This window comes from Salvelinus alpinus, chromosome 26, assembly GCF_045679555.1.
Source record: "Salvelinus alpinus chromosome 26, SLU_Salpinus.1, whole genome shotgun sequence".
Taxonomy (NCBI): Eukaryota; Metazoa; Chordata; class Actinopteri; order Salmoniformes; family Salmonidae; genus Salvelinus; species Salvelinus alpinus.
This window is the reverse complement of record NC_092111.1, coordinates 22,789,271-22,809,459: the sequence shown is the minus strand read 5'-3', so window position 1 is coordinate 22,809,459 and position 20,189 is coordinate 22,789,271. Positions and strand designations below refer to the sequence as shown.

The 20,189-nt window shown below is 44.3% G+C and overlaps 2 protein-coding genes across 2 annotated transcripts; both read left to right on the top strand.

Moving 5' to 3' along the window:
- Nucleotides 1-71: 71 nt before the first annotated feature.
- Nucleotides 72-13,540, top strand: LOC139554951 (ankyrin repeat and MYND domain-containing protein 2-like). The gene is made up of 10 exons (XM_071368261.1): nt 72-264; nt 1,033-1,097; nt 2,021-2,159; nt 2,359-2,457; nt 2,684-2,844; nt 4,553-4,767; nt 5,044-5,179; nt 11,757-11,885; nt 12,042-12,147; nt 12,376-13,540. The coding sequence occupies exons 1-10, from the start codon at nt 198-200 to the stop codon at nt 12,540-12,542; spliced, it is 1,284 nt and encodes a 427-aa protein (XP_071224362.1). The 5' UTR covers nt 72-197; the 3' UTR covers nt 12,543-13,540.
- A 3,592-nt stretch (nt 13,541-17,132) lies between these two features.
- On the top strand, nt 17,133-19,065 carry LOC139554950 (sclerostin domain-containing protein 1-like). Its single transcript, XM_071368260.1, has 2 exons — nt 17,133-17,579; nt 17,998-19,065. Exons 1-2 carry the CDS (start codon nt 17,384-17,386, stop codon nt 18,474-18,476), a joined length of 675 nt encoding a protein of 224 aa, XP_071224361.1. The 5' UTR covers nt 17,133-17,383; the 3' UTR covers nt 18,477-19,065.
- The last annotated feature ends 1,124 nt before the right edge of the window (nt 19,066-20,189 follow it).

Sequence of the window (20,189 nt, the reverse complement as noted above, 5' to 3'; positions counted from 1 at the left end):
TGTGGTCCAATGATGGTTTAACTTCCCTTCAATTACATATTATATATTTGGTCAAGTCCATCACCTTTTACTGTCGTCACGCCTGTGCCTGCCAAGTGGTGTAACGATTTAGGGATAAACACACATCCACAGCAAGATATTGTTCGTCAACACTTGTGAATTGAGAAAATATAAATACAATTTTAACAACAGAGAGAATGGCTGCTCCCAAGAAAGGAGATCTTTCAGCAGCTGAGCGAGAAATATTACAGGTTATTGCTGCAGGTAAGTTTCTAATTAATGTTTTTGGCTGACTTTGTAAACACTTTTCTGTTATTTTCCTTTGTTCTGTGCATTTTGTTACAGTACTGTCTTCCGTTGTCACACAAATATTACTTGTTGTATTACTTTTTTATGTTACTTTAAAAAAATACAATTGTTATAGTTTTAATTTCACTCAATGGTCATGCTCCCGTTATGGTCATTCCACTTCACTCCCTCAACATTCTGCCTCCACCCCAATGGACATTTATTTAGTCATCACTGCCACAGTTGTTTTTATGTATATAGTGCTATTTCTATTTACAGTGTTGTTTTTCATGACCATTTTCATTATTTTAGTCCTGCATGTTGGAGCTCGAAGCCTAAGACTTTTACTGTACCCTGCAATCACACCTGCAACCCTGTACATGTGAAAATTAAACACTCTGAATCTTAAAATATGATCAAACAAATTCTCCACAGGCATTAATGCATTATCAGTCGGCTACATTTTTGATGTAATAATGTTATAGTAATAATTCCAATAATTCCAATACTTCCCATACATCACCAACACACATTATGACAAATTAAATCATTTTATATCAAACTGCTGTAGTGCACCTGTTTTTCACATTCACAGTGTCTTGCAGAAACCTCATTGTAGAGTATACCTATGAGGAGATAAAGTGAGATTGCACAGATCATTTATACATATTGTATGATATATTGTTAATAAGAGGTATTGCATGTTTCATTTTATATCTAAAATCTCTATTCTGTGTGAACCAGGCGATGTGCAGGAGGTTGCACGGCTGCTGGGGTCCAAGGACGTCAGAGTCAACTGTCTGGATGAGGTACTGTATGGATGGGGGCTAGGGAGTCTTGTTGTTGAAAACTCTGACAAAGTTACCTGTGTTGTTTGTGTCATTAGTCAATGCTAAGATGAGATTTGTCATTCTCTTCCACAATATATCCGTGTACAAGTTAGCTTACAGCAATTCATACACTAGCCACAATATCCCTGAGATGTTTAGAACAGTAAAACACATAAATGTCACTTAAAAGTCTATTTCACAAAAATCCTCTACGCATGACCACTAATAGTTTTGACATAGTCTGACAAACCTATAGGGCATTAGTGACACAAAGTAAATAGTGATGTTATTGGGATGGTGTAGCCATGGAGACATATATAACATTCTGTGGGTGAAGGCCTGCAGCATATGTTTTCCATTGTTATGTAGACATATGGCTGAGACTCTTGAGTGCAGGACGTAGTACTCCAGCCACTAGATGTAACCCACAGACTACTTCAGACCACGTCTGTGTGTATATTTGTGTATGTGTATATATGTGTGTGTATGTGTGTGTGTGTGGGAGCAGGATGTAAAAAAAAAAGAAAGAAAAGGTGGCACAAGTGTGTCCAGTCTGTCAAAATCAGATGGAGCAGCAGATCTTGACAGTATATGCGCACTCAGTCTCAGCCTGGCCTTATAACTCTATACAGTATAGCTCTGACATAATTGTCACGTTTGAGTATTGTGTGGATAAACATGTAACAGTAAGTTTCTCTTCCTGCCTTACTTCCATAGCACTTTATTTTACAGTGCAAAAAGTACCAGGTATTTACTATGGTAATTAAACAGTCATAACCAATGATTTACTTGTTTGTTTCTTTAGTATTCATTAAAAGAAGCTGTTACAAGTAGGCTACCAGGTGAATACCAGTAGAATCAGTACCCTAAAGGATAGTATGATCCTTTCTGTCTCTCCTCAGTATGGAATGACTCCCCTAATGCACGCAGCATACAAGGGCCAGGCAGACATGTGCAGTCTGCTGCTACAGCACGGGGCAGACGTCAACTGTAATGAACATGATTATGGATACACAGCCCTCATGTTTGCTGGACTCTCAGGTTAGTCCAGGGCAGGCATCCTTTTTCATACAGCATATACTGTAATTTAGCCAATATTTTGATATTGGTAATATTTTATTTGAAGGGTACCTACAAAAGGACTTCACAACACATTCATAATCCATAAATAACTAATTCATAAGCACCATATAATAATTTAATAAACAATTACACTTTGCCATAACTTGCCCTATCCCAGGAAAGACAGACATAACCTCCATGATGCTGGATGCGGGTGCAGAGACAGACCTGGTCAATTCAGTAGGTCGCACGGCTGCTCAGATGGCTGCTTTCGTGGGTAAAGAAGTGATCGCCTTAAACTTCTTTCACACAGGTCTTTTCCTGCAAATACCCAGCTTTTTTGTGACTTTTTCTGAATAGGCTGAATTGAAAACCAAATTAACCACAGCCCTGATATAAGTCCCCTTGTCCCAAACTTTTGGGTTTATTATGATGATTATGCAAATTAAGATGATGATGATGGTGATGATCATTTTGATGATGATGATTGTCCCACCTCTCAGGCCAGCATGACTGTGTGACAGTGATCAACAACTTCTTCTCTCGAGCGCGGCTGGAGTACTACACTAGACCCCAGGGGCTGGAGCGAGAAGCCAAACTGCCTCCCAAACTGGCTGGACCTCTTCACAAGATCATCATGACCTCCAACCTCAACCCTGTCAAGGTGAAGATGTTATATTCTACATTGAATTCTAAATGGTTCCTATCTAACTTTTTAAAAACAATCCTTTCCTTAAACCTCTGTGCACTGCACACTCTACGAGATTGCTTTTAGTGCAAGTGTTTATGTAAAATAGAGAATAAAATGCATTAAAGAGACCAGAGTCATATGAACTCATGGATAATATTTGTATGTCTCTGCGTGCAGTTGGAAGGAAGTTGAAGATAGTTTCTGAAGCCATTTCTAACTAGCGTTAGCGCAATGACTTGAAGTCTACAGGAGCAGCTAGTAGAAACTACCATCAACTTCCTTCAAACTACCCCAGAGACATACAAATGGTATGTATATGTTAGATCATCTGACTCTGGGGAAGTGGAGTGGCTTGATCGTTTTGTTAAGGCACTTTAGATGGCCAGTATAGTTTCCAGGAACCCAATAGGCTTTGGTTTACTCAGTTTCCAATAGGCTTTGGTTTACTCAGTTTCTCCAGTAGTCTAAGGCTGCTTCCCTGAAATGGCACCATATCCCCTATTTAGTGCACATTGATATCTTTGGCAATTATAAAAGTGGGGATGGGGGCACACTTGATATTAGCATTTTGTTGGGGGTAGGATGGAAGGCTGATTTGTTATGGGCTACCCAGCTGCCACCACCTTCCCCCCCCAAGTCCCCCTATTATTTTGTAATTCAACTATGGCTTGGATAGCCTAGTGTCCTTTTGAATTCCATTCTCTGCATGATCAACCCTCACCCGCTGCAGGCTGCAGTCACACGCCCGTGGTGCCGCTGCCCGCTTTAGATCTGTCTAAATATATCTATCTGTCTGGACGTGAACGCAGGACACCGAGAGAGGTGCCACTGTAACACTCTCAGACCTCTGCTATATTAGCCTGTTGACTAAAGTCATGGTTAATGTTTGAAGTTTTATTAGTCGTATGTACAGGATATACATGGCATACACCGTCCAACGAAATGCTTACTTAAAGTCATGTTACGGTCGGGGCAGTGCACCAATGTACAAGAAAAGTCCGAACTGTTTTGGCTGTCTAACCAACTGCACACACCTTGTGGCTGTCATACGTCGGTTAGATGAGATTGCAACTTAGTTATTACCAAGTGTTTTTCCGAGACAGTTATGAAGTCATAGGAGCTTGTGTTTATTCAGTAGCATTGCAAAGTGACCAGTCAGTACTTAATCTATGGTTTCTGCCACTGTGTCTCTGTGATGGATACTGATTCTTTACATCATAAGACTTCAGTTTGTTGAAACATGGCATTGGAAAGTGTCCTTTTGTTTGATGTGTGGAATCTCTTCTCTAGAACATGAGCTGTGACATTCATATCCCCTATCCCTCATGGCCCCGGTCTCACAGAGTAGCCTTCGCTATGGGAGTTCAGCAGGATACATAGTGTTATAGTGTTACAGTATATAATGAACAGCAAACTAGGAATACTGGGATATGATGGAATGGCGCGTGTGGTGAGGAGCAACCAGGCCCCTCTCTTTCTTCCTTATTTTCAAATTGTGGGGTCATTAGATATTAGCGTTGTACTCTTCTTCTTCCTCTCTCTCTCTTTCTCTCTCTCCCTCTCTATTTCTAACTCTATCTCTCTCTCTTTCTAAATCTCTCTTTCTTTCTAACTCTTTCTCCGTCTCTCTCTTTCTAATATTCTCTCTAACACTTTCCTCCACACCTCCCCCCTTTCTTAGCTGGTGATGCTGGTCAGGGAGAACCCTCTGCTGGTGGACGTGGGAGCATTAGAGAAGTGTTACCATGTCATGGACCTGCTGTGTGAGCAGTGTGTGAAGCAGCAGGATATGAATGAAGTCCTGGCCATGAAGATGCACTACATTAGCTATGTGCTGCAGAAATGCATGGCCTTCCTTCTGGACCGTGATGACAAGCTAGATGTGCTCATCAAGAGGTGTGTGTGTGTGTTGTGTGTGTGTCACTCCCAGTGCATCATCTTGTTTCTCTTGACAGTGGTTGGTGTGATTGATTGATTGCATTGCTGGTATTCTAACCTGTAACTATCCAATACATTTTTATGTTATTGCACAAAATTCCAAGACTAACCATTGGGTACTAATTGTTATGTGTTTCATAGTTTATTTTTAGTGCTGTATATTGCATGAATATTGTATGTAAACTGTATAGACAGTTCTTTACATTGTTTTAATGTGTATATCTCTTCTCTCAGCCTGTTGAAGGGGAGGGATGGAGATGGTTTTCCTCAGTACCAGGAGAAGTTCATTAGAGACTGCATCAGGAAGTTTCCCTACTGTGAAGCCGCACTTCTACAGCAGCTGGTCAGGAGCATCGCACCAGTGGAGATTGTGAGTGAGCTTCCTGTCATTCATTGATTCGAACTTTCCTTTGACTTAGGTCTTATCCAATGTAAAGCTCCTCCTATGGACTCAGTTATGGACTCACTTAATTAGTCCTCTCGGGAAATTAACAAATTGAAGATTGATTGGATTGCGCAAATTTTTTCAAATGTTACATTTACATATTAAAGGGGCAGTGCAGTCCAAAAGGTGATTTACCTGTGTTTTATATACTGTACATTTCCACACTATGAGGTTGGAATAATACTGTGAATTTTTGAAAATTACGATAATACCCTTTTAGTGTAAGAGCTGTTTGAAAAGACCGCCTGAAAGTTCAGCACGTTTTGCATGGGTGGAGTTTTGGCCTGCATGGTGACATCACCAGGTGGCATAAGTTAAAGTTAGCCTTGCAAAGTCACCTGATCCCACAAGCTTCCATTAAAACGCTAAGGTAAAGTAACTGTCCAGTGAAAATCTCACTTTTAAAAGTTCAGATTCTGTTAACTCATACACAAATAATGTTGTTGACTAATCCTGTACTCGTATTTGTGGCCAAAGCATGAATAGGATTTTAAAAAACACTTCAAAAAAATCCACCTCAAACTTGTATCTCAAACAGACCGTCTCAAAATTGATTGAGAATATATCAATGAGCTGGCCAATCAGTGGTCTACTCGCATTAATATTTTTAATGACCGGTATACGCCCACACCATTCCAACACAGAAAAGCTGATTTTTAACATACTTAATTATCATTTTTTGTATGGAAAACTATTTCACTTATATTAAAATTAATTATAGGTCATATTTCATAGAAATCTGGAAACACTGGACAGTTACTTCAATAGACCAACAACAAATAAAGTTTCAAACCTCTCTGCCAATAACAGCTAGTTTGAAGGTTACATACAGTGCCTTCGTAAAGTATTCAGACCCCTTGACTTTTTCCACATTTTGTTAGGTTACAGCCTTATTCTAAAATTGATTAAATAGTTTTTCCCCCTCATCAATCCACACACAATTTTTGCTAATTTATTAAAAATAATAAACTGCAATATCACATTTACATAAGTATTCAGACCCTTTACTCAGTATTTTGTTGAAGCACCTTTGGCAGCGATTACAGCCTCGAGTCTTCTTGGGTATGACGCTACAAGCTTGGCACACCTGTATTTGGGGAGTTTCTCCCAGTCTTCTCTGCAGATCCTCTCAAGCTCTGTCAGGTTGGATGGGGAGTGTTGCTGCACACATATTTTCAGGTCTCTCCAGAGATGTTCGATCAGGTTTAAGTCCGGGCTCTGGTTGTACCACTCAAGGACCTTAAAGAGACGTGTCCCGAAGCCACTCCTGCGTTGTCTTGGCTGTGTGCTTAGGATTGTTGTCCTGTTGGAAGGTCAACCTTTGTCACAGTCTGAGGTCCTGGGAGCTCTGGAGCAGGTTTTCATCAAGGATCTCTCTGTACTTTGCTCCATTCATCTTTGCCTCGATCCTGACTAGTCTCCCAGTCCCTGAGCTGAAAAACATCCCCACAGCATGATGCTGCCACCACTATGCTTCACCGTAGGGATGGTGCCAGGTTTCCTCCAGACGTGACACTTGGCATTCAGGCCAAGGAGTTCAATCTTGGTTTCATCAGACTAGAGAATCTTGTTTCTCGTGGTCTGAGTGCGTTTCCAAATCATGTCCAATCAATTGAATTTACCACAGGGGGACTCCAATCAAGTTGTAGAAACATCTCAAGGATGATCAATGGAAACAGGATGCACCTGAGCTCAATTTCGAGTCTCATAGCAAAGGGTCTGAATACTTATGTATATATGGTATTTCTGTTTTGAAAAATATATACATTTGCAAAAATGTATATATTCGACCGCCGAACGCTGCCCGAACAAGGAGAGGGATCGACTTCGGCGGAAGTCGTGACAGTACCCCCCCTTGACGCAGGGCTCCAGCAGCGCGTCGACACCAACCTCGGGAACGACCCGGAGGACGAAGCGAAGGGCGATCCGGATGGAGACGGTGGAACTCCCGCAGCAACGAAGGGTCCAAAACGTCCTCCATCGGCACCCAGCATCTCTCCTCCGGACCGTACCCCTCCCACTCCACGAGGTACTGAAGGCCCCTCGCCCGACGCCTCGAGTCCAGTATGGCTCGAACAGCATACGCCGGGGCCCCCTCGATGTCCAGAGGGGGCGGAGAAACCTCCCGCATCTCAGACTCCTGGAGTGGACCAGCCACCACCGGCCTGAGGAGAGACACATGGAACTAGGGGTTAATACGGCAATCGGGGGGAAGCTGTAACCTGTAGCAAACCTCGTTCAGTCTCCTCAGGACTTTGAATGGCCCCACAAACCGCAGGCCCAGCATCCGGCAGGGCAGGCGGAGGGGCAGGTTTCGGGTCGAGAGCCAGACCCGGTCCCCCGGTGACTGTGGTGGCGGTCGGTGCTCACCTTCTGACGCCTCACGGCCCATTGCAGGTGCACATTTGCGGCGTCCCAGGTCTCCTCCGAGCGCTTAAACCATTCGTCCACCGCAGGAGCCTCGATCTGGCTCTGATGCCAAGGTGCCAGAACCGGCTGATACCCCAGTACGCACTGGAAGGGAAAGAGGTTAGTGGAGTTAGTGGAGGCCTATATCGAATCTTCCATTCCTCTCAAAAATTTTAGAAAAAGCTGTTGCACAGCAACTCACTGCCTTCCTGAAGACAAACAATGTATACGAGATGCTTCAGTCTAATTTTAGACCCCATCATAGCACTGAGACTGCACTTGTGAAGGTGGTAAATTACCTTTTAATGGCGTCAGACCGAGGCTCTGCATCTGTCCTCGTGCTACTAGACCTTAGTGCTGCCTTTGATACCATCGATCACCACATTCTTTTGGAGAGATTGGAAACCCAAATTGGTCTACACGGACAAGTTCTGGCCTGGTTTAGATCTTATCTGTCGGAAAGATATCAGTTTGTCTCTGTGAATGGTTTGTCCTCTGACAAATCAACTGTACATTTCAGTGTTCCTCAAGGTTCCGTTTTAGGACCACTACTGTTTTCACTATATATTTTACCTCTTGGGGATGTCATTCGAAAACATAATGTTAACTTTCACTGCTATGCGGATGACACACAGCTGTACATTTCAATGAAACATGGTGAAGCCCCAAAATTGCCCTCGCTAGAAGCCTGTGTTTCAGCCATAAGGAAGTGGATGGCTGAAAACATTCTACTTTTAAACTCGGAAAAACAGAGATGCTTGTTCTAGGTCCCAAGAAACAAAGAGATCTTCTGTTAAATCTGACAATTAATCTTGATGGTTGTAAAGTCGTCTCAAATAAAACTGTGAAGGACCTCGGCGTTACTCTGGACCCTGATCTCTCTTTTGACGAACATATCAAGACTCGTTTCAAGGACAGCTTTTTTCCATCTCCGTAACATTGCAAAAATCAGAAATCTTCTGTCCAAAAATGATGCAGAAAAATGAATCCATGCTTTTGTTACTTTTAGGTTAGACTACTGCAATGCTCTACTTTCCGGCTACCCGGATAAAGCACAAAATAAACTTCAGTTAGTGCTAAATACGGCTGCTAGAATCCTGACTAGACCCCCAAAATTTTATCATATTACTCCAGTGCTAGCCTCCCTACACTGGCTTCCTGTTAAGGCAAGGGCTGATTTCAAGGTTTTACTGTTAACCTACAAAGCGTTACATGGGCTTGCTCCTACCTATCTTTCCGAGTTGGTCCTGCCGTACATACCTACACGTACGCTACGGTCACAAGACGCAGGCCTCCTAATTGTCCCTAGAATTTCTAAGCAAACAGCTGGAGGCAGGGCTTTCTCCTATAGATCTCCATTTTTATGGAATGGTCTGCCTACCCATGTGAGAGACGCAGACTCAGTCTCAACCTTTAAGTCTTTATTGAAGACTCATCTCTTCAGTAGGTCCTATGATTGAGTGTAGTCTGGCCCAGGAGTGTGAAGGTGAACGGAAAGGCTCTGGAGCAACGAACCGCCCTTGCTGTCTCTGCCTGGCCGGTTCCCCTCTCTCCACTGGGATTCTCTGCCTCTAACCCTATTACAGGGGCTGAGTCACTGGCTCACTGGTGCTCTTTCATGCCGTCCCTAGGAGGGGTGCGTCACTTGAGTGGGTGGAGTCACTGACGTGATCTTCCTGTCTGGGTTGGCGCCCCCCCTTGGGTTGTGCCGTGGCGGAGATCTTTGTGGGCTATACTCGGCCTTGTCTCAGGATGGTAAGACGGTGGTTGAAGATATCCCTCTAGTGGTGTGGGGGCTGTGCCTTGGCAAAGTGGGTGGGGTTATATCCTTCCTGTTTGGCCCTGTCCGGGGGTATCATCGGATGGGGCCACAGTGTCTCCAGACCCCTCCTGTCTCAGCCTCCAGTATTTATGCTGCATTAGTTTATGTGTCGGGGGGCTAGGGTCAGTTTGTTATATCTGGAGTACTTCTGTCTTATCCGGTGTCCTGTGTGAATTTAAGTATGCTCTCTCTAATTCTCTCTTTCTTTCTCTATCTTGGAGGACCTGAGCCCTAGGACCATGCCTCAGGACGACCTGACATGATGACTCCTTGCTGTCCCCAGTCCACCTGGCCGTGCTGCTGCTCCAGTTTCAATTGTTCTGCCTGCGGCTATGGAACCTGTTCACCGGACGTGCTACCTGTCCCAGACCTGCTGTTTTCAACTCTCTAGAGACCGCAGGAGCGGTAGAGATACTCTTAACGATCGGCTATGAAAAGCCAACTGACATTTACTCCTGAGGTGCTGCACCCTCGACAACTACTGTGATTATTATTATTTGACCATGCTGGTCATTTATGAACATTTGAACATCTTGGCCATGTTCTGTTATAATCTCCACCCGGCACAGCCAGAAGAGGACTGGCCACCCCTCATAGCCTGGTTCCTCTCTAGGTTTCTTCCTAGGTTTTGGCCTTTCTAGGGAGTTTTTCCTAGCCACCGTGCTTCTACACCTGCATTGCTTGCTGTTTGGGGTTTTAGGCTGGGTTTCTGTACAGCACTTTGAGATATCAGCTGATGTACGAAGGGCTATATAAATACATTTGATTTGATTTTGATTTGGAGGAGTGGCGGAGCGAGTTTTGGGCCATCTCTGCCCAGGATATGAACGCCGTCCATTCCCCCGGCCGGTCCTGGCAATAAGCGCAGAAACCTACCCACATCCTGGTTTACTCTCTCCACCTGCCCGTTACTCTCGGGGTGAAAACCTGAGGTAAGGCTGACCGAGACCCCCAGACGTTCCATGAACGCCCTCCAGACCCTTGACGTGAACTGGGGACCTCGATCAGACACTATATCCTCAGGCACCCCGTAGTGCCGGAAGACGTGTGTAAACAGGGCCTCCGCAGTCTGTAGGGCCGTAGGGAGACCGGGCAAAGGAAGGAGACGGCAGAACTTAGAGAACCGATCCACAACGACCAGGATCGTGGTGTTACCCTGTGAGGGAGGAAGATCCGTGAGGAAGACCACCGATAGGTGCGACCATGGCCGTTGTGGAACGGGTAAAGGCTGTAACTTCCCTCTGGGCAGGTGCCTAGGGGCCTTGCACTGGGCGCACACCGAGTAGGAGGAAACTTAAACCCTCATGTCCTTGGCCAAGGTGGACCACCAGTACTTCCCACTAAAACAGCGCACTGTTCGACCGATGCAAGGATGACCAGAGGAGGGTGACGTGTGGGCCCAATAGATCAAACAGTCACGGACAGCAGACGGAACGTACAGATGCCCAGCTGGACACTGGAGGGGAGTGGGCTCTGTACGTAACGCCCGCTCGATGTCCGCGTCCAGCTCCCACACCACCGGTGCCACCAGGCAAGAGGCCGGAAGTATGGGAGTGTGATCTATGGACCGCTCCTCTGTGTCATACATCCAGGACAGTGCGTCTGCCTTAGCGTTCTGGGAACCTGGTCTGTAGGATAGGGTGAAAACAAAACAGGTAAAGACTTCGGCGGAAGTCGTGACAGCTGTAACGTACATTTTTTGGGGAAAAAGTCAAGAGGTCTGAATATTTTCCAAAGGCACTGTATCCCTCCCGTTAGGCTCCTGCAATTAAAAAAAAAATGTTTTATTTATAATTTGTTTAACTAGGCAAGTCAGTTAAGAACAAATTCTTATTTAAAATGACAGCCTAGGAACAGTGGATTATCTGCTTTGTTCAGGGGAAGAACGACAGATTTTTACCTTGTCAGCTCGGGATTCGATCTAGCAACCTTTCGGTTACTGGCCCAACACTCTAACCACTAAGCTACCTGCCGCCCCCAATTAGGTCTCTCACTCAGACCACTCCTAAACAATACTAGCAAAATTATTGCTGAGAAATAGATTTTTGCTAAGAAACTATCATTTTAATTGAAAACAATCACAGTAAGGTACTTAATTGTTACCCAGAAATTATTTGATATTGAGAAAAAAATTGCTGCATTGGACATTTTTAAGGAGTTCATGATCATGCTCAATGAATTCTGATTTGATTGACAATTGATGTTAGTAAAAATTCCTTTCTGTATGGGAATGTTTACTATTCAATGTTCCACTGCTTCTCTTGTCTCCAGGGTAACGACCCGACAGCGTTCTCGGTGCTAACCCAGGCTCTCACGGGTAAGATGGCCTTCATAGACGCTGAGTTCTGTGCTACGTGTGGAGAGAGGGGGGCCGAGAAGCGATGCTCCCTCTGCAAAATGGTACGAAAACCACCTCCGACCACAAGCACAGGGTTTCTCTCAATCATTTCCCTCTTTATTACTTTGGTTACACTTAATGATAACGTCCATGAATACACCATTATTAATGCCTATAAAATGATTAATAAATGCTTCCTATTACTACTACTACTACAGGTGACGTACTGTGGCCTGATGTGTCAGCGTCTCCACTGGTTCACCCATAAGAAGATCTGTAAAGGACTGCAGGAGAAGGATGCCCCGAGGCTGAGGGAGCTCAATGGTAAACTACACATTCCTATCTGTTGAAAACACATACAATATACCTACTACAGTGTACTATAGTGCTCCAGACATGCTTTTTAACCAAGGAATTGTCTTAATCTGGATTCGGGTTAGCCTCTATAGACTACTTTATTACTGTAGCTTGGTACATACTTGTTGGCTTTGTGACGCCCTCTAAGGTCAACTTTAGACGGTTTTACCCCTCTACTCTTTATCCTGGGTCCAGATGAGGAGTGTGACATGGTGAAGGAGACAGCCAGCTTCCTGGCAGAGCTGTGTTTGAAGGCAGAGGAGCGCATGGTGTCATCAGGGTGTCCCGGTCCCTCAGCGCCAGACCAGCTGAACAGCCCCTCCACATCCTCAGAGGGACCACCATCCTGCCACCAGGAATGAGAAGGACTGCTGGTGTTCTTTTCTACCGGGTAGTTAATTGATTCATTGATGAATGTTACTGATTGGCCAGAGTTCAGTGATATTAATAATAACGTTTTATTGAATATTAAACTGAATTGATTCCATTCACCTGATGTCTGAGGTCTGAATCAGTCCTTGGTTAAAGGAGAAGGATAAAAAAAATCAGCAGTACTACTGATTGGCCATGATGTCCAGATTAGAAAGGAGCTAGTGGGGATGAATGCTTTACCCAACAGGCGCTGGACTGGAGTCTAAGGAAGGATTGTTACTATGGAGCCAATGAGGTCTATTTGGCTAGGGGAGGCTGAAGTATACAGCGTGTGCATATGATGTACAGCCTATTGGCTGCATTTATACAGGCAGACCAATTCTGATATTTTGCCAATAACTGGTCTTTTAACAAGTCAGATCAGATCTTTGGCCAATAATTGGGCAAATGATCACAATTGGGCTGCCTGTGTAAATGCAGCCATTGACTTGTATTTGTATTAGCTTTGGTGTTCTTTTCTTGTTTGTATGTTTGAGCAAATTCCTTCTCTTATTTAAAATGTAAGCCTTGAATATTCTTTAATTAATGTCTTGAAATAACAATTTCATGCCTCACTGTAGTAATTTAAAAAATGCACTCTCATGTTGAAATGGGACCACCTTATTGAACAATACATGCCATATTACTATTATTTAGGTATGGCCATGAGTAGAAAACACAATATTAAGGGCTTCTTCATGCTTTATTGTTAAGTTGTGTATTCCTGTTATAATTTGAACATTATATTATCATTATTTTTATGTTCCCTTTGTTGACACGGATGTCTTACCAGTGATGTATCAATACCATTCCATGTCACAGAGTAGAATGATGATCCAATAATGATCTGACTTTAATGCTGGCAAACCCTTTACACCTATGTGGCTTTTGTGTTGGTTGACAGTTTTACATTTTAATTACGTCAATAAAGAGTGCCTTAATAATTCTCCTTCATTGTCCATTGTTGTTATGGGGATATGGCCATATTTTTTTGGACACTAGATGGCAGCTTTTCCCTTTAATACCATCCATGCATTGATGATGATGACTGGTAATATAGCTACTGCACTCTGTTGGCAGTGTTCAAAGGGTACTGAAGCGAGATGGTCTTTTTGCTACAGCGATAGTTCTTTACAATATGCAGTCAGACTTTTTCTCTACAGAGAGTGAGCATGAAACAGAGCTCATTCTAATGACAAATTCTCACAGTGCAGACAGTGACCTTCAATTCTTATTCATGTATCAGCCAGTCATAAAGACAAAAGTCCTTGATAAACAAATACGGCTACATCTTCCAATTACTCCATTGTTTACCTTTTTCGTTGGCGGCCTCCTCTTGGTTGCTATGCACATCTTCCAGACTTTGTCTTTAACACCACCTATGTAATAACACTGTTTCCACATCCCCCCACGCCCTGTTTCTGCATCCACCCCATCCCCACTGTTTTCCCATCCACCACATCCTCCCAGATACCCTAGACCCAACAGATCCACAGATGATGCAATCTCAATTGCACATCACACTGCCCTTTCTCACCTGGACAAAAGGAACACTTATGTGAGAATGCTGTTCATTGACTACAGCTCAGTGTTCAACACCATAGTGCCCACAAAGCTCATCACTAAGCTAAGGACCATGGGACTAAACACCTCCCTCTGCAACTGGATCCTGGACTTTCTGACGGGCCGCCCCCAGGTGGTAAGGGTAAGCAACAACACGTCTGCCACGCTGATCCTCAACACCTTGGGGCCCCTCAGGGGTGTGTACTTAGTCCCCTCATGTACTCCCTGTTCACCCACGACTGCATGGCCAAACAACTCCAACATCATCATTAAGTTTGCTGACGACACAACGGTGGTAGGCCTGATCTCCAACAATGAAGAGACAGCCTATAGGGAGGAGGTCAGAGGCCTGGCAGTGTGGTGCCAGGACACCAACCTCTCCCTCAATGTGAGCAAGACAAAGAAGCTGATTGTGGACTACAGGAAAAGGCGGGCCGAATAGGCCTCCATTAATCGACGGGGCTGTAGTGGAGCGGGTCGAGAGTTTCAAGTTCCTTGGTGTCCACATCAACAGCAAACTATCATGGTCCAAACACACCAAGACAGTCGTGAAGAGGGCACGACAACACCTTTTCTCCCTCAGTAGACTGAAAAGATTTGGCATTGGTCCCCAGATCCTCAAAAGGTTCTACAGCTGCACCATCGAGAGAATCCTGACTGGTTGCATCCCCGCCTGGTATGGCACCTGCTCAGCATCTGACCGTAAGGCGCTACAGGGTAGTGCGTACGGCCCAGTACATCACTGGGGCCGAGCTCCCTGACATCCAGGACCTCTATACCAGGCGGTGTCAGAGGAAGGCCCAAAAAATTGTCACAGGCTCCAGTCACCCAAGTCATAGATTGTTCCCTTTGCTACCACACGGCAAGCGGTACCGAAGGGCCAAGTCTAGGACCAAAAGGCTCCTTAACAGCTTCTACCCCCAAGCCATAAAACTGCTGAACAATTAATCAAATGGGCACCGGACTATTTACATTGACCCACCCATTTGTTTTGTACACTGCTGCTACTCGCTGTTTATTATCTATGCATAGTCACTTCACCCCTATCTATATGTACAAATGACCTCGACTAACCTGTACCCCCGCACATTGACTTGGTACCGGTACCCCCTGTATATAGTCTCGTTATTGTTATTTTATTGTGTTATTTTTTATTCTTTTTTACTTTAGTTTATTTGGTAAATATTTTCTTAACTCTTTCTTGAACTGCACTGTTGGTTAAGGGCTTGTAAGTAAGCAATTCACGGTAAGGTCTACACTTGATGTATTCGGTGCATGTGACAAACAAAATTTGATATGATCCCCGTTGTTTCCCCATCCACCCCACCCCCCCTGTTTCTCCATCCACCCCACCCCCCCTGTTTCTCCATCCACCCCATCCCCCCTGTTTCTCCATCCACCCCAATCATCTTGTTTCACCATCCACCCCATCCACCCTGGTTCTCCATCCACCCCAATCATCCTGTTTCCCCATCCACCCCAATCTTCCTGTTTCTCCATCCACCCCATCCCCCCTGTTTCTCCATCCACCCCAATCATCTTGTTTCACCATCCACCCCATCCACCCTGGTTCTCCATCCACCCCATCCACCCTGGTTCTCCATCCACCCCAATCATCCTGTTTCCCCATCCACCCCAATCTTCCTGTTTCTCCATCCACCCCATCCACCCTGTTTCTCCATCCACCCCATCCCCCAAAGAAAATCTACTTGCTTAACAATATTGAATGAGCATGGACAGTTTTACAGTGGATTCATTTTCACTGCTTTCAAAGGAGGGAACATAGCTGAGGAGACGTTGGGGGAATTCATTGTCAAGGATCCCTGGGAAAGAAGTGAAAGAGAACCCTGGTTCTTAGGGGCACAGAGTTGGCAGGATGAAGGGATATATGGAGGGATGAAGGGATAGATGGAGGGATGAAGGGATAGATGGAGGGATGAAGGGATAGATGGAGGGATGAAGGGATATATGGAGGGATGAAGGGATAGATGGAGGGATGAAGGGATAGATGGAGGGATGAAGGGATATATGGAGGGATGACGGGATAGATGGAGGGATGAAGGGATAGATGGAGGGATGAAGGGATATATGGAGGGATGAAGGGATAGATGGAGGGATGAAGGGATATATGGAGGCATGAAGGGGTAGATGGAGGGATGAAGGGATTGATGGAGGGATGAAGGGATAGATGGAGGGATGAAGGGATAGATGGAGGGATGAAGGAGGAGATCGGAAACCTTTCTATTGTTCTCTAATTTGGGTAATGCATCATACATTGTGTTGGTGAGCTCACCTGAAGCACCTGTCCTGCAAAGTTGGAGACATCACTGGATCCGAGAACACAACATGAGATCTACAGTGTTCACTAGCTCTGGTCCAGGGCATTAGCGAGTTCACTCTAGGATCACTCACTATCGCCCTGGACCAGAGCTAAGTACTCACCTGGTCTGACTGCAGAGTCTCCAGCTGACCTCCTTGCTAAACCAAATCAATCCGTTCACAAATTGAATAAAATATGAACTTGAACTTACAAATCATCATGAAATAGACTATCAAAGGATATGCCTCTGGCATGTGGCACACACAACCTTTTTGGCAAAGTCTTTTATTGTCTACTTATAATTTACATGAATGTATTCATGAATCAATTATTTACACAGTTAACTGGTCAACAAACCAAAATGAAATGTCTATGACAAGCCATTATAAAGGTCGTGTTTTATCCAGTGATAGTGTCCTATCCATAAGGGAAGGCAACATTCATCAAACTATATTGGCAGAAATATATATTACTTGTCTGTGTTGACTGACTGGTAGGTAGGCTCTACATGGGAGGAGTACACACACAAAAAACGCATTACCCTTTGCTTCAGTGGGCGTAGCTATGCGTGAAAACGCCTAGTTGATTCATAAAATGTACGCAATACATGCGCGCTGTGTCGTGCCAAGACAAGGGGCGGGTATATAAGCGACTGAACGACAAGTAACATCATATTCCTCCGTTAGACCGGGGCACATACATTCCATCACTCTCTACCTACCTATCTACCTACCGGTGTCTATCTGCCTACCTATCTACCTACCTACCTACCTACCGGTGTCTATCTACCTACCTACCTACCTACCTACCTACCGGTGTCTCTCTGCCTACCTACCTACCTACCTACCGGTGTCTATCTGCCTACCTACCTACCTACCGGTGTCTATCTGCCTACGGAGAGTTACAGGGATGCTTCTTACCACGAGTGTGTTCCAGCTCGCGCTCTTCTGCCTTCTTATAAGTAACTGTCAAGCTGCCAAGAACAGTGCCACGGAAAGGTTAAACGCTCAGTTGATCAGTACGGTCCAGGATACACCGAGTAGTAATGTATCAATGAATCAAGCACGCAACGGAGGAAGGCGTTTGACCTGCGCTGCGCGGAAAGGTGAATTGCATTTTTATGCGCATATCAAATGTATTGATTCGACGATTCATATAGATTCATTGTACGCACCGATCCTGACAGTTGGAATTATTTAATTCCTTATGTAGGCACATTTTCCATGGACATGAATGGGACTAAATGAAAATGAAATATGAATCATAGACTTGTGTTTGAATGGGAGGATGTTCAAGAATTTGGAATTGTGTTGGACCTCTTGTCAACTCGTGCTGTCATTCAGATGCCCCTGATCATGCCGCAGTTCCTGTCAAAACGAATCTTTATGAGCAGCAAATGGAATAATCCAAAAGTGCAAACTCCAAACTAAATCAAATGCAAGTATTTGTAATGTCATATAGATAATGCCATGCAATATGTATCTGACAGAATGTAACACTCTCTCCGCCCCTCTCAATCACAGAGCAGGGTCAGGCACAGAGCCAGGTGGGCTGCAGAGAGCTGCGTTCCACCAAGTACATCTCAGATGGTCAGTGCACCAGCCTGAACCCGATCAAGGAGCTGGTTTGTGCTGGGGAGTGTCTTCCCTCCCACCTGCTGCCCAACTGGATCGGCTCCGGTCCCGGGTACACCGGGAAGTTCTGGAGCCGCAGGGAGGCCCAGGAGTGGCGCTGCGTCATCGACCGGACCCGGACCCAGCGCATCAACCTGCAGTGTCAGGACGGAAGCTCCAGGACCTATAAGATCACTGTGGTTACCTCCTGCAAGTGTAAACGCTACTCCAGGCAGAACAATGACTCTGGGAATGGGAAGTCAGAGCTGGAGGTCAGGCAGGCCCAGGGCCCCACACTCCAGGGGCCCAAGAGGAGGAAGGGAAAGGAAGGGAAGAATGGACGTTCTGGGCAAGAGGATTGGGCAGAAGAACAGCCTAAAAAATACTGAACTGAGCCCTCTGGTCAGGGGGGCTCTGTACACCTCTGAGGGGTTGGAAGGTCTCTCTGTGCCCCCACTTCAGAAACAACACCAACAGACACTAGTTTTGTTTAGAAGGCACCAATGTGTTTGCTGTTTTTAATGCAGCTATATTGAGAAGGCTATGGAATGATTCATCAGACAGTGCAACTGGTTTGCCAAATATTGACCACTGTGGATGTGTTTGTGAATGTATGCATTTTTGTATGATAGAATGAGACTAGTTCAAATCGCACAAGAACCGCATTTGAGTTCTCTCAACAGATGAATATGTTGTCCAAATCATAATGTTTAGATTAACAGAAAAAGCCAGAGTATGTATATAAATAGTGATTCTATACTCTGGGTTACTTTTTAATGTATGTAAAGGATAGCTATGACAATGTAATATATTTTTGTATGTGGATAGCTGAACTAAATATAAATAAGTTCATGTTTTTATATATTTGCTAGATTCCATGTAATCACTTTCAGGACAAATTGTATCTCAACTTATTTGCCTTGGATAATGAAATAAATAGTGTCTACTATGATTAGATCACTGGTTGAATATAAAAAATGACTTTTCTTTAATAATTAGTATAATATGTTTTTGACTTGTCAATAAATTGTGGTTTAATCATTAGTAATTAAATGCTTTGAGCACAGGAAACAGGAAGTCAGTAACAACAGAAGCATTAGCCAGTAATAAAATGTTATATTGAGTCTAATACAAGCTCTACTCTCTGCAGGAATCCCCTCTCCTCCAAGCTATTGGGCATGTTCCAGTCAGCGGCTACATGTTAACATAAATGGTTGTATCAGATATCCCTTCATTGTATCATCGTGAAAGCTATGTATTTGGTACTTGCGGTGCAAGTACCAAATACAAGCCTTGTATTATTGTGTCAATGACGCAAGCTCCGTTCTGAGATTCACAGACATGATTTCCCAATGCTCTTTCCTCAAAGAGCATTGGGAACGCTTGATATTTGTAGTTTGGGGATGACAGCTCATTTTGGTATTAGGACAGAGTGGTTCTAAACCTGACAGTACCAGAGTAGTACAGAGGGGTGCGTTCCATGAGGGAGAAGCATAGGGAAATCATGTCTGTGAATCTCAGAACGGAGCTTGCGTCATTGACACAATAATACAAGGCTTGTAAAACTTCCTCTCTGTAATTATCCCTGATTACATATTCTCCTCCTGAGTAGCAGTGATGCTGTAAGACCACCTAGCTTTATTTATTACCGTAACTACCACAAACACGCTGTAAGAAACGCCCTTACAAGAAACAGAAAGTGATCCACAGGTCATGGGCCACGTTTCAACTCGTCTTGCAAAGTCAATCGTCAATCTGCAATCATCTCTCTCTCTCTCTCTCTCTCTCTCTCTCTCTCTCTCTCTCTCTCTCTCTCTCTCTCTCTCTCTCTCTCTCTCTCTCTCTCTCTCTCTCTCTCTCTCTCTCTCTCTCTCATATACTTTCTTGACATGGAAAGTAAAACACGTTTATTGTCAAAGTAAACATATAACAACCATGGTCAAAGACAGGAATATACTAGACTGTTAGTAATAATAGGCAATTATGAATAATCACACTGTATTTTTCTCTAGCTGTCCCTCAGGTTTTGTCAGGAGGCCGCAAATGTGGCTGCCAAAACACAGCATTTTGTTTCTTCACCAAGTATGTATTTAAGATTATCT

Bases quoted from the DNA above. Each gene is read 5' to 3' on its own strand.
- LOC139554951 (XM_071368261.1), top strand. From the start codon at position 198: ATGGCTGCTCCCAAGAAAGGAGATCTTTCAGCAGCTGAGCGAGAAATA. The intron at 265-1,032 runs GTAAGTTTCTAA...TGTGTGAACCAG, and splicing joins ATTACAGGTTATTGCTGCAG to GCGATGTGCAGGAGGTTGCA. The intron at 1,098-2,020 runs GTACTGTATGGA...GTCTCTCCTCAG, and splicing joins GAGTCAACTGTCTGGATGAG to TATGGAATGACTCCCCTAAT.
- LOC139554950 (XM_071368260.1), top strand. From the start codon at position 17,384: ATGCTTCTTACCACGAGTGTGTTCCAGCTCGCGCTCTTCTGCCTTCTT. The intron at 17,580-17,997 runs GTGAATTGCATT...TCTCAATCACAG, and splicing joins GACCTGCGCTGCGCGGAAAG to AGCAGGGTCAGGCACAGAGC.